The following is a 14776-nucleotide window of genomic DNA, read 5'->3' as shown; positions in this document are numbered from 1 at the left end:
AGAGTCATGGCTTGTGTATTACACCATATATCATGTGTTCCATTAAGCATGTTATTAATTTGTTTTAAGTATAAAAAAAATATACAATTATATAAAAGTAATGACATACAAGGCTTAATCATAATGAAATAAATGTATACATTTTGTGTGTGAGATAAATATTTATAAACTGTATACAAAGCTAGCTGCTGTACATTTGATTATAGATATATTCAGTAAAGTTATAATGTTAACATATACCACAAGTTTTTGAGATTTTCTTAAACAGAACAAAAAGTTGCATCTTTATTCTATAAACATAACATTCCAGCAATTCAACTTTTTTTTAAAAATTTCAAATCATTTTAGATTAAAATAACAACAGAAATGAGGCCTGGATCTATGTAGTTTGAGTACATCTTAAATTTGCTATATAGGAGAGGTTGAAAGATTTTTTTAGACTTTTCAAAGGGTCTCAATGACCATATTTGGACAAATAAAGCAAAGACTTCTTTAAATTAACAATTTTACACTAATATTTTTAAAAGTATGTTTTGTTTTAAAAATTTGCATATTTGATTTGCAAAGTTTTAACAGACTAAGAACAACTCGGCCTAAAAATCACACTATGAAGGGAGGCAACTCACTAATTTACACAACTCAACACAGAATAAAGAAAGTGAAATTTCAAATAAAATGGTGTAAGAAACATGCAATAGTGTTATTATCAGGTAGAAAATGATCCAATATAGAAACAAACAATAAATATTGAAATCCCAACAAAATGACTGAAAATCAATTATAGATCTTAAAACGTTATGACAAAGTCATGATACTTTGAGAATATTGAGGAAGCTGTCTTTATTTCATAGTTCTAAATAACTGAGAAATTTCAATATTCTTTCTCTAAGCAAAAGCAATGAAAGCAATAAAGCCAGTCAGATTTGGGACTAATACTCAATTTTATTATGCTATGGGTAAAAATTTGTTAATGGAATTTGATCTTAATTTTTTATCATAATCAATCGTTTGTCAAAAGTATAACATTAACACATCAGAGAGCACAACAAAATCCTAATGTAACATGCAATGTAAAGTAAAACTATTTTGTAAACAATCCATATAAGAAGTGTAGTTTGTGATTATTATCAAACAGCTGACAGAATAAGTGGAGAGGACGAGCACTTGTTACCATTGCATACAGTTAAATGGTGAAATTGTTTGTTCTGTTTTACTGGATGGGAATGTAGTTGTTAAAATAGAAGGTTTGAAAGGGTCAGACAAAAAGGTAGAAGTGTGCCAATGATTGTGGATAGATATATATTGCTGTTAGTTATCAAAATCTTACATATTTCATGGCATTCTTACATGTCAGTTTTCTTATAGGTCAAATGTTAACTATAAATTGATATCATAATGAAGAAATAATGAAGATCAACCTATCGAGACTCTCACTATATGTCCAGTGAAAATTACCCACATAAAACTGATATCCATCCTGCCCTGATGATACTAATATCCACCTCCCTTTACTGCCCTGATAACATTAATATCCTACTTAAACTGACCTAATTATATTGATGTCCTCCATCTACTACCCTGATAATATTGATATCCTCCCTCTACTGCCCTGATAATATTGATATCCTCTCTCTACTGCCCTGGTAATATTGATATCCTCCCTCTACTGACCTGATGATATTGAAACCCTCCCTCTACTGCCCTGATAATATTGATATCCTCCCTCTACTGACCTGATAATATTGATATCCTCCCTCTACTGTCCTGATAATATTGATATCCTCCCTCTACTGACCTGATGATATTGATATCCTCCCTCTACTGACCTGATAATATTGATATCCTCCCTCTACTGTCCTGATAATATTGAAATCCTCTCTCTACTGCCCTGATAATATTGATATCCTCTCTCTACTGCCCTGGTAATATTGATATCCTCCCTCTACTGTCCTGATAATATTGAAATCCTCTCTCTACTGCCCTGATAATATTGATATCCTCTCTCTACTGCCCTGGTAATATTGATATCCTCCCTCTACTGTCCTGATAATATTGAAATCCTCTCTCTACTGCCCTGATAATATTGATATCCTCTCTCTACTGCCCTGGTAATATTGATATCCTCCCTCTACTGCCCTGGTAATATTGATATCCTCTCTCTACTGCCCTGGTAATATTGATATCCTCCCTCTACTGACCTGATAATATTGATATCCTCTCTCTACTGCCCTGGTAATATTGATATCCTCCCTCTACTGCCCTGATGACATTGATATCCTTTCTCTACTGCCCTGATAATATTGATATCCTCTCTCTACTGCCCTGATGACACTGATATCCTTTCTCTACTGCCCTGATAATATTGATATCCTCCCTGTACTGCCCTAATGATAATGATATCCTCCCTCTACTGACCTGATGATATTGATATCCTCCCTATACTGCCCTGATAATTTATACCTAAACTTCTTCTGCCCAGATTCCTTACCCGTATCCTGTGATGAAAGAGAATCCCTCCGGGGCGACACGGTCGTTGAAGCTGATGAGGGTAAGGTTATCCACCAATCTCTTTTTTGTTTCATCACTACTTGGACTAAATATATTGTCACCGAGGATAACCTCCTGGGCTTGCCACCACTCGGAAATTGTGTCATTACGTAAACTCAAAGAAACATTACTGTATTGGATCGAAGAACCTGTGTATCAAAAATATATACGTACTTAATGTATATATATGTACTACTATTATTAAATGATGACATTTTTTTGGTCTCATGCAAATTTTTTTTATAAGATTTGCAGTATATTTCCATTTTTGTCATGATGTCCTGCTGATGTTTAACATTATATTTATTAATATTAGAAAAACAAGAGTTCCTCGGAACTGTATGTGTCGCCTTCATAAAGTGTCACGGTCACCCAGAAATTGAACTGGATGTGCAATGATCAACCATAAAGTCGTAATACCAAATTTCATTTCTATAACTTGAAGCATAAAGGGAAAACTGTGCAAAGCAATATTCCTGAGAAATTTTCCAAGTTGAAAGGGGCCTAACTCTAACTCTGCCAAAAAGGGTTACAGACACCTGAGAATGGAATTAAATCTGTACCCTTGCAACAAAAGCCATATGCCAAATTTCATTTTGATAACTCAAAGCATTACCGAAAAAAGTCCGGAAAGCTTTCGTACGGACGACGACGTTGACGACGCGTGATGACGGACAAAGTGATCCCTAAGTGTCCGCCAGCTCTGCAGGCGACACAAAAATTGTATTCTTTTGTGTTTTCACTATAACCCTACATCATTGCAGAAACTGATTTTATATATTACCATGTGATTCTTATTATTGTTTCAATGAGATGGCTTGATTTTCAATTTGACACAACCATGATTACCAAACATCTTACCAAACAAGAGTTCTCGAACTTCGACAGCTCGACCCTTACTCGGCAGATGTATAAATCGTGGAAACACCTGTGTCACGTCTCTGAAACAATCAAATATTTTATTGACTCATTTTTTTTTTTTTTTTGATAACTTGCCAGGTAGACATCTTAACTATAACATTAAATTCTAACACAGCTTAACCATTAAAGAACATATGGTCACAGTTGTTGATTGGAAATTATACAATATGAAGCCAAAACCAAACAATTAACTAATCGTTACGAATTACTCAGCTTATAGTACATCATTTGTTATTTAAAATACAAACTTTTAGCCATTATTCTGAAGTTTAAATGACAAACTGAATGAAGAATTACAAAAGCATTGTCTTCTATGCAACAATCATTTAAACCTGATCAAAAATATTCACGAAAAAAGCATTGCTCAAAAACATATCTGTCTACAAAGAAATAGAAGGATAGACATCTCTTAGAAGATACCATGCTCTTTGGTCCTCAGTTACCAAGGCGACAAATAACTATAACTGGAGACACTCTTCTACTACAAAATCAAGGGGAAGGCTGTATTAGACTGATTAGAACCTGTACGACTACTTCTCCCTATCCCATCAATCGTTGTGTAAACATCACCTCACCAATCACAACTCTGTAACTTACACTTTCTCTCCATGCATATTCTCCACAATGCTGGCTAGACGATTCTGTGTACTGGGATCCAGTTTTGTGGTGAATTCGTTACTCAGAGACTCCCCTGCTGCAGATGAACTTGGTGTCCTAGAATTCATGATAATCAGTAATATTGTAAGAGTTTAACATCTCCTCTAAGTCTCCTGCTATCTAAATGTACATAAAACATTTCATGTGTGCATCAGCATATAGCATTCAGATATTGAATTCCATAAGTAGTTACAGCACAACAATAACCTGGTAAAACAGTCCTAAGACTCAATGTTATTACTGTACTAACCTGGTTAAACTGACGTAAGACTCAATTTTATTACAGTGCTAACCTGGTTAAATGGACATAAGACTTAATTTTACTACAGTACTAAACTGTTCTTACTGATGTAAGACTCAATGTTACTACAGTACTGTCCTGGTTAAACTGACATAAGACTCGATGTTACTACCGTATTTTCCGGGTTATAAGCCGAGAGCCAAGTTTTCCAATTTGATCTACATATAAACTGCACTGGAATATAAGGCACATCCTTTCTTGTGAAATGGTTATCGTTACATTTAAAACATTTAATAATAATACACAGATAGTCCTTTATTTTATTGATTTATTTCAAAAATTGTAAAATAGCAATTATCAAACTCATTTGGCTTGGGTGCCTTCACAGATTGTCTACACACAGATATAGGGCGTGGCATTACGTACAGTTTAACAAACCATCCCTCCATTGTTGTCTGTACTGTTAAATATTAACGAAGGCCTTTGTATGCTAACCAAGTTCTTATAGTCCTACATCATTTCTTCTTGTCAGTTACACAAAGCCATTCATAACATAAGCAAAATGGTGGTCCCCCTAGAATTTGACCTACAACCCAATGACCTATCAATCCCAGGATGCAAAAGTCTATTGTAAACTTCTGCTATGGCTTCGAAATAACCGTGAAAGTCCAGAAGATATTATTTGTGATTCGTATTAAAAGGTACGATTCATTAAATCCACAAGGATGTTATTTTTATTTCAATCTTTAAGTCATCCTGTATATGATTGCAACTGACCTTTCTAGATGATCTATTTCAGTCACAAACATGCAACCTGTAGGTACTCATTAAAAGCTCAGTACCTTCTTGCACTGGTGTACTGGTATTTATTTATTTATTTTGTTTGTTTTTTCTTTCTTAATTCTGCCAATATTTTTTTTTGTCCACAAATGAGTCACATCGCTATATAAACCACATGCTCGACTCATGAGGAAAAAAGGTGGGGCTTATAATCCGGAAGATACATGAATGTACTGTTATCATTATTATGACATTATTAACAGCCTGTCAACACATAAAAGTCATTAGGACCATCAACCGGTAAAAACACACAATGATCCAAAGGAAACAACATGAAACAAACTTAATGGTAAAAGACAAATGCTAAAAATCTTAAATGGGTATGTTAACAAAAAAGATTAAAATTCTACCTCATAGTCTATTACACAGACCAACATCTTTCAGGTAACCTAGAATTTTACAAATCTCAATAGTTTCAAAAAGGTGTTTTGGACTTGTAATGTACTGTACTGACCTGGCTATAATGACATAACACTCAATGTAACAACAGTACTCACCTGGTAAAACTGACGTAAAACTCAATATTACTACTAGTGTTCTGTTTAAGGGTTGTGATGAGCTCCTGTTGACTAGGCGGACTGATGCCCCACACAGATGTTGATTTTCCATTAAGTGAAATCTTTGTAATGTCAACAGCCTCGTAGTTACTAAGGAATCCAAGTGCTTCCTGTATATATAATTAGTAATTTGTACATATTTGATCAAACACTTGGTAAACTATTTTCAGAATAACTGAATTAAAACATAACTGGATTTCAACATAACATTTTAGGATGATATCAAAGGTGTGTATATTTTTGAGCCAGTACACTGGGAATACACAGACTGTAACTTATATTCTATTACTTAGTAACTTTAAATATCTTTTTATTCCAATCCCACTGGCACATCTTGTTGTTAAGTTGTGGATTATGTTAGATGAGTTGGCTGATCCAATGATTATTAAGATTGTGATATACCCGATTGTTGGAATAGTAATCTCGCAGGTAGTTGTATTCCCCTGAAGTTAAAGTACTGACGGCCTGTGACTGGGCTGTCATCTTAAACAAAGGCTGCAACATAAAACAAATCCCGCTGTAAGTTAATATTCCAGAACAATAAACAAACATACAATACAATATCTATCAGTGTTTTATCTTAATTCACCATCTTAAGACGACAAATTTGGACAGCAACTTCTCAGCAGGTTTTTGGACATTACAGATGTTTTTTGTTTATTAGCTTTATATTGGTTTTACCTGGAATCCTCCGATTGCGATGGTCACCGTACAGTCAATGGGTGGATTAGGTACAAACACAGTGTTGGCCAGAGAGAAGATGACCAGTGGGAACCAGATGATGAAGATGACAAGTACCAAAAGTGACCCACCCATACCATATTTTACTAGTGACCGCTTCTTCTGGCCCCGTGGCGTCGGATATTTCTGAAACAACAAATTTTACAATGTAATATTCCAATCAGCTAGCAGATATTTCTGAATCCTTAAACCTTAAACATTGCAACATTTACCTCAGCTACCAGATGCTTCAGCAATAACAAACTTTATGTAACATGACCAAACCTTACTCCCAGTTCCATATACCACAAAGCTATGACTTAAAAAAGACCTCGACTTCATCACCATCTGAGTTTTTCTTGGATACTGAAACCCTTTTCCTCCCTCTGTATCACCTACTCTCTTAGTCTCTCTCCATCATTTGCCGCAGTTAATATTAAGGGGACATAACTCTACATCATCTACCCTATAAGTATCTATCCGTTCTATCCGTTATTTGGTGCAATTAAGACTGAGGGGACATAACTCTGTATTGACCTACCCTCTCAGACTCAGGGGACATGGCTTTGTATTGACCCATCCTCTCAGACTGAGGGGACATAACTCTGTATTGACCTACCCTCTCAGACTCAGGGGACATGACTTTGTATTGACCCATCCTCTCAGACTTAGGGGGCATAACTCTGTATTGACCCACTCTCTCAGACTCAGGGGGCATAAATCGGTATTGACCCACCCTCTCAGGCTCAGGGGACATGACTTTGAATTGACCTACCCTCTCAGACTCAGGGGACACAACTCTGTATTGACCTACCCTCTCAGCTTCTCTCCAGCATTTCAAAACGTAAATGTTAGCGTAAATGTCCTCCATCTGCAGCCAGCTACCAATGGCCATTGTTGTGTCGGTCCAAATCCAATCCATCAACACACGCAGTTCCAGTAAGAATGGAATTGCAAGGAACCTATTGTTATCCAAACAAATATACCATTTAAAACAGTTTTAATCAAATGACCAATTAAAAAAAGAATGAGCTAGAATAATTTCTGAAAATACTAGGATTTCCAACAATACCAACCTTTCTCAACAGAGATATATTAGACATAAGATATGATAAAAATACATATCCTCCAACAAGACATTATCAGAGTTTCACACTTGTCAGATGCTTCTGACAACAGAAATTCGTGGTTTCCATGGATACTCACCCTTTGAAGAGGAAGAGGTTGAGGTAGTTGTACTTCTTGGTAAGGAAGTTACCAAGAATACGAGTCGGGTAACTAGACCTGATCTGATAGGCTGACAGTCCAAAGTATATACACTTCATAAAGTACCATAACTGGGCAGGTATATTCTCTGAAAACTTCCTGAAAAGACAAACATTCTGTGAACTTCTAAAAAAAAAATATACACACTAACAATGCAGGTGATTGAATGCTAGAATATTATGTGAAAGAAATTTTGTAAAACTATGATTTAACATTTCATTTTTTTATTCAATTATCACGGGAGTATCAGTGAAACTGATATATGCTTCCTGAAAACAACTTTATTTAACACAAAATTTTTTACACCGGGCAATAATTCTGTAACTGAAGATTTTGGGCCATGAATTGGGTACAATGTACATCCTCTTAGTATGATCAGTGCATCTATACTCTTTTTCCTTGTTTAAATTAAAGCAAGGATTTTGCTTTGGCCACAGAAGTTTTAACAAAGGGCAATAACTCTAATTAAAGGGTTGTTGGTCCTTAATTTGGTACACTATACATCATATTAGTAATAGCAATGGATTCACCAAATTCTATTCTCCTAGTTTAAATGAAAGCAAACTTTTACTTGGGACATAAATTTTCAACAAAGGGGAATTTCTTAAGGGGTTTCAAGTCTAGAATTTGGAGCACTGCACATTCTCTTGGTACATAAAGTTTCTTATCCCTAGTTTAAATGAAAGCAAGGCTATGCTCCAGACATATCCAAATTTTAACAAAAAAAAACAATAACTAAGGGGTAACAAGGCCTGTATTCAGTGGGCTTAACATCCTCTTTGAATAGACAATGTATACAGCAAGTTTCTTCATCCTAGATAAAATGATGGAGTTATGCTAAGGACACAAACATTTTAACAAAGGGCAATAACTCTGTAATTAAGGGGTTGTGGGCCCTGACTTAGGAATACTGCATTTTGTGTCAATTAATGACAAATGTATATACCAAGTTTCATGATCTTTGCTTACCTGTAGTCAAAGATATGCTCAGTACATGAAAGGATGAGCATAATGACTAATGGACAGAAAAGTTTTGGGAAGCATAAAATTATTAGTTCTGGAATCTTGAATTTCGTCTACAAACAAATTAGTCTCCATAGTACAAAACCGCACCTTTCTGTAACAGATGGCAGGATGAAGAACAGCCATATGTGTATCATGGCTACCAGGAAGATCTGGAAGATGAATTTTCCCATCACATTTTTCCTGAGGTAGAGAGCACGGTCAACTATGATAAGGATGAACTGTGTGACCAGCATAAATAGAAACGTCACTGGGACCTGTTAACAAACACAGTATTTATCATTAAACACAGAACTTATCATTAGTCACAGGGACCTGTTAACATAATTATATAATATTTATCATTAGTCACAGGAACATGTTAACATGCACAGTATTAATCATTATTCTTAGGGACTTGTTGATATAATTATATAATATTTATCATTAGTCACAGGGAATTGTTAACAGACACGGTATCTATCATTAACCACAGGGACCTGTAAACATACAGAATATTTAATATCAATCATAGGGACTTGGGAATCAGCTGACCAATGTCTCTCCTTGGTCAATTTTCTATCTTGTAAACATGTATCTGCCAAGTGGCTTTATAAAACAAGGTCAAATCACCTGATTTTGTCAGGTCATAATGGACCAATCAAAATCTGTTCAAACCATGCAAAATGGCTGAATCATCAAAAATTTTATTTCTTAAGACTATAAAGTAAAATCTGAAAAAAAAATCACACAATTCTTTTAAAATTTGATAAAACAGTTGAAGTCTAAAATTCACCTCAGTAATCATACACAAAGAAAAAAGTAAGAATTTGGTCATTTTACTTTCTGGTCCTTTAACACACTTTTCACTCTTGATCCTTTTGAGGTAGAAGGGCTGACCACACATTTGCATTAAGATAAGAGACTCAAACAAAATGGACCATTTTTCAACTCTGAATAGATTTTCACAAAATGTTTCGGTTTTAAAATCTTTTTAATATTTTCTTTCCACAAGATTAGGACATATTCTTGGCCATTTTCATATCTTAAGATTTTGTTACGAATACTAATTTGATTACCCTTACCCTATCATTACGGAGATACGATGTCACATCACCTCCTCCAGCTGATTGCTGAAATAAAAGATTATTAAGCCAATTTATTACAATGTAATTATAAACAAAAGCAGCCTACATCTCATCATATCTTAGTACTTTTTATTCACACCAAGAATTTCAAATCTCATCATATCTTAGTACTTTTTATTCACACCAAGAATTTCAAATCTCATCATATCTTAGTACTTTTTATTCACACCAAGAATTTCAAATCTCATCATATCTTAGTACTTTTTATTCACACCAAGAATTTCAAATCAAACTTCTTTCGCCCTTCCTTTAACTGAATTACCAGTATTATTTTACAGAAATGCGTGTTCCTATCAATTTCCTTTTTCAGCTGAAATGTTTCAATGAATGTTAATTTTCTGCTGAATTACTTAAGGGACAGATATTATATCATACATCCAAGACTGTTCCAATAAATTTTTTTTTTTTTTGTTCATTGTTTGCATGAATCTTTTTTTTAAATTACTGCTATAAAAAATGTTTATTAATAAGCTTACAGCAACATATTTCGGAAGGGCTAGTTGAGTTCTGCAAAGGGAGGTAACCATGATAATACCATTTGTATTTTACAAATACCATTAAATTATCAAAAAAGGCTGAAAGCACAATTTCAAACTATAAGTTGTGTGAACATGTGTGTTCAAAATAGAATAAAAACATTACTTTCACAAGGAAATTGTTCAAATTTACAAGAAATTACAAAACCAAAATGAATATCTTATACAATTTCATTGATATTTCTAAAACTGAATCTTTATGCTGTACACTCACTGCTGGTCCAAATGCTTGATACCCAAACAAGACAATCAAGAAGTTGATGAAGTCACAAAAAAACATGGAAGCATACACATCAATAGTGGCATTATAGTCTTCATTGGTCAACTGTTCGTAGAAATCTGTAAATGGCTGGAAATATTTCTTCTTTCTGAGAAAATAAAGACAAAATAAACAATTCATTGGAATTCTGTAGTTTTATCTTTTGTTGATTAAGTTATAAACATGTCATTATATACAAAACAAAATTCCTTATTTCTAATTCTATCTATTTGGTCTGCTATCCCTTAAATCTTCATTAATGATCGTTTGTATTTTCATCAGTCTATCAAACTTAAGAAATAAACACCAACACTTATTCTGGACCCTTTAGCAAGTCATGTAATGGAAATATGATATATTATCAATTTAACTTTTTTAACTGTCACTTGGACCTTAGTGCTTGTAATTTACACAGGTCTCTGTGTAATTCTTTAATAATAATGATCATGTTTGGCTTATTGTTGTGTTGAAATTCTCTTGGTATTTGCACCTGTGATTGGCATCCTGTCCCTGATACATATGAGATTTATATCATGTTATTCAAAAGTGATACATTAAACAATGTTCTGTTTTCAAAAAAAAAGTTACAGATAGTGTCATCAACAAAAATCTGAGAGAGAATGTCCAGAATGTAATGGTCAGTTGCCCTAATTACTAACCTCTTGGACTTTTTCTTTTTTCCTTGGTCAAGGTCATCCTGTCCTGAGTCTTCTATAGAGGTCACCTGCAGGCTGGTGGAAGCTGTGGATTCTGTCCAGTTGGTAACATCAGCATCGTCCTGGCAAAACAAAAGACAAGGTCATACATCATATTTTATCATAAAAGTTTCACATTATGGAAAAAAAAGATAACAATACAATCATACAATAAAATACTGATTTCATCAAAAGCAGTGTAAAACTAAACACAGATATTTCCAAATCAATACTAACCTCAGGCAGTGGAGAGCTCGGTCGACTGATAACTTTTTCTACCTCCTTGAAATCTGCATCAATGTCTTCAGCATCCTTCCACAGACCATATCGCTACAAAACAAGAAACCATAGAATATTCACTGACTGCAGCATTTCAAAGTTTGTCCAAACGTATGACCTTGACAAATTTTCAAGGTAATAAGGGTAAATGCTGCTTACATACTTGAAAATTCCTTCTCAATACCATACAGATCCAGAGTTATTATGTTATTTAGCCAGTAGAATGCTGGAGCAAAAGGTTCTTATTAGAATTTCTTCTAATGAATGACTTTGATCCTTTCCTTTTTCAAAACCCTTGAGGTCAAATTGGGGGGAGGGGGGCACGAGAATAGACCATCTGGCTTAGATTCATGGGGTGGGCTTATTACAGGACAATGCAATATCATTTAATGTGAATTTTACTGGAACAGAACATCTGAAAGTTATGGGTTGTCTCATTATCAGGCATGGACTTTACTGCCAAATATATCCTGCTAACTTACTTTTGAATTTTGACAGAGAAACAAGAGGCCCATAGGGCCTGTATCACTCATCTTAGGGCCAGATGCGTTAAAAACTTTGAACAAATATAATCTGATGTAGCAACACAAGTGTACCTTCAGTATAGTTCGGTGAATGAACAACGCCAGCAGTAACACTAGATCAGCATAAGCATATCCATCCTTCTTTTCGATTCCGATTATCCGAGGTGGCCAGAATGGAGAAGATGGTGGTAGACCATCATTCCAAGTAAAAAAACCAAACTGGAACAGGTACTTGACCACTATGATAGCCTACAGATAAAAAAATACACAGTTGGAATGTTTGAGGAAAAAACTACACTCTAATAAGTGTCAGATTTTGAAGGTCACTTTCCTTGGAGATCTTTGTTTTTGCTTTGTTCAAGACCAAAACAGAAAAAAGACTGAAAGAAAAAAGCATCCATAGTTTGATAGAATTCTTAGTTATAGAAAAAGCAAAGTCTGTGCCATGACGTCTGTGGATTATTCGTCCTTGTTGTCTAAAGTCTGTGCCATGACGTCTGTGGATTATTCGTCCTTGTTGTCTAAAGTCTGTGCCATGACGTCTGTGGATTATTCGTCCCTGTTGTCTAAAGCTTTAATTAAACATTGAAAATCTTAACAGTCAAAAAACGACCTTTTTCAATGGCAAGAGTACTGTTTTTTCCAAGGACTTACCTCTGTGTATGTAATAATTGTGATCCAGAATGTCTTTGAGGGGCGTGGCACAGATAACATCCCCCACAGAAATACCATCAGAGGGAGGGGCAGGGACAGGAGACTGGCGTTGAGAATCTGGTTTAGTATCATTAGGAAGTAACACACCATCTCAGAACGGGAAATGATGAGGTAGTAACAGGCCTCAAACAACAGGAAAATCTTAGGCTTGCTTCTTTCAAACTTACTCTTCCCACTGGTCGAGCTGTCACTTTCTTCCTCACTATAATCAAAATGTGGATGTACCATTCATTTATTATTTTTCCTTTCTTATTGTAACAAAATACCAAAATCAACTGCAGACTTGCATTTAAAATCTTCTGCAAGTTATTTACCTATTGAGAAATTTCTTCAATCGTCATTCTGAACTAAGATTTTGCTGTGAAACAAGACATAGGAAAGTAGACACTACACTTGTTTTTATTAACTAGAAGACTGGAAGTTTACATTTACATACTTGAGTTGAAAACATTTAACTCTCCTGTCTGACCACATAGATTTTCCTCATGGACTTCCCCCAAAGTAGGATGCTCTGTGTGTTTCCACATGAGCCAACATGAGTGATAAACATTAATTGCTAAAACTTATTTTGTATTGCAAATTGTTGTAAAAAAAAGTCTGAGACAAAGTAGCTCTTTTTAGACAACCAAATTAAATCATTTAAAATTTAACAAAACAGTACTGATGAGTGTCAGTCATGCAAGGAATGAAAATGAGTTCTTGATGAACAAGTTTGTGGTCTAACAAATAACAAAGATTTAAAATTTTCATGATGTTCACTATAAAACTGAATATCACAGAGGCTTCAGTTTCTCATTATACAGGTCTTGTGATCACTACAAAAGTTTCCCTGGATATCTTTGATAGATTTTTGATAGTTCACACCTGTAAGACTCTGTATAATAGCTAACAGATGTAAAATCACCTTGATTCTGAGTGAATAGTTATCCAGCTCACTCCTAAATTATAACAGTTTACGTACCTTTAGTTAACTAGTGTCAGCTGATGTCTGATGAACTTTATTGTGTCACAGTCAAACCTGTCTATAAAGGTCACCCCAAGAAACCGAGAAAAGTGGTCTTTAAACAAAGGAATTTTTCTTATATTGGAACCCAAAACCAATGCCATGTTACATACATGTGACCTTTATAGACAGGTATTTGTTTCATACAGGTGACCTTTATAGACAGGTATTTGCTATAAAGATGCAGACTGTATAGATAGACATTCCATATGTTGTTCAGTAAGCTAGCGGCCAACTTCTACAAGGAGTCTGTCACAAAATGACCCTGGCTGTTCTCAGGGTGATAAAACAAGCAAACTTACTTAAAAGGGTATATAGGTGTATGACAGTGCAATATTTCAGTACATTGATGAACTCCAACTGATTACTGGATATGTAAATATTGCAACTTAAAGACTGATTATATATACAAATCAACCCCATCAACATTTTTCTGTGTTGAATACCAAAATAGGTATGAATCATGGAGCTTAACTTCAACAGAATATGATGTACATGATATGCCTACCCTGCAGATGGCATCTTTAGTTCTGTCTCTGTTTTTATTTCCACTAACTCTGTCATATCTGAGCTGGAAGACAGAACAAGGAATTTACAGGAACAGCAGCCAGGATTGGAGGGTTATCAGCCAACCACAACACAAAAATGACTAAACAGTCTCTCAAGTTCCTGATTAAGACATCAACTAATACGTTTCTATGACAATCTCACAGTAAAATTGGCATTAAAGAAAATTCTTATTGTGAACATTTAAGTCAATAAAATCAAAGCTTATTTTACTTAATCAAAAGTTTCAAAAATCTATAAATTCTTTAATATAATTTCAAAATATGTATTAATTTAAAGATATTGTCTGTTTTGGTTCTT

General features: G+C 34.6%; 1 protein-coding gene across 1 annotated transcript in view; it reads right to left on the bottom strand.

Moving 5' to 3' along the window:
• LOC132555145 (piezo-type mechanosensitive ion channel component 1-like) overlaps window positions 1-14776 on the bottom strand; it is a 94407-nt gene that overhangs the window by 9038 nt on the left and 70593 nt on the right. Inside the window, exons 33-48 of the mRNA XM_060219494.1 lie at window positions 14418-14480; window positions 12847-13108; window positions 12265-12441; window positions 11627-11719; window positions 11354-11472; window positions 10650-10803; window positions 9837-9884; window positions 8863-9029; window positions 7690-7848; window positions 7298-7445; window positions 6445-6630; window positions 6166-6258; window positions 5704-5873; window positions 4066-4182; window positions 3409-3488; window positions 2489-2696 (exon numbers count right to left, since the gene is read on the bottom strand). Of these exons, the coding sequence (XP_060075477.1) occupies window positions 2489-2696; window positions 3409-3488; window positions 4066-4182; window positions 5704-5873; window positions 6166-6258; window positions 6445-6630; window positions 7298-7445; window positions 7690-7848; window positions 8863-9029; window positions 9837-9884; window positions 10650-10803; window positions 11354-11472; window positions 11627-11719; window positions 12265-12441; window positions 12847-13108; window positions 14418-14480 (2244 nt within the window). The remainder of the gene's footprint in view (window positions 1-2488; window positions 2697-3408; window positions 3489-4065; window positions 4183-5703; window positions 5874-6165; window positions 6259-6444; window positions 6631-7297; window positions 7446-7689; window positions 7849-8862; window positions 9030-9836; window positions 9885-10649; window positions 10804-11353; window positions 11473-11626; window positions 11720-12264; window positions 12442-12846; window positions 13109-14417; window positions 14481-14776) is intronic.

Source organism: Ylistrum balloti, unplaced genomic scaffold (assembly GCF_031769215.1).
Source record: "Ylistrum balloti isolate Yb309-2 unplaced genomic scaffold, AGI_CSIRO_Ybal_v1 Utg370456, whole genome shotgun sequence".
Taxonomy (NCBI): Eukaryota; Metazoa; Mollusca; class Bivalvia; order Pectinida; family Pectinidae; genus Ylistrum; species Ylistrum balloti.
This window is presented reverse-complemented; position numbering and strand designations above follow the sequence as displayed.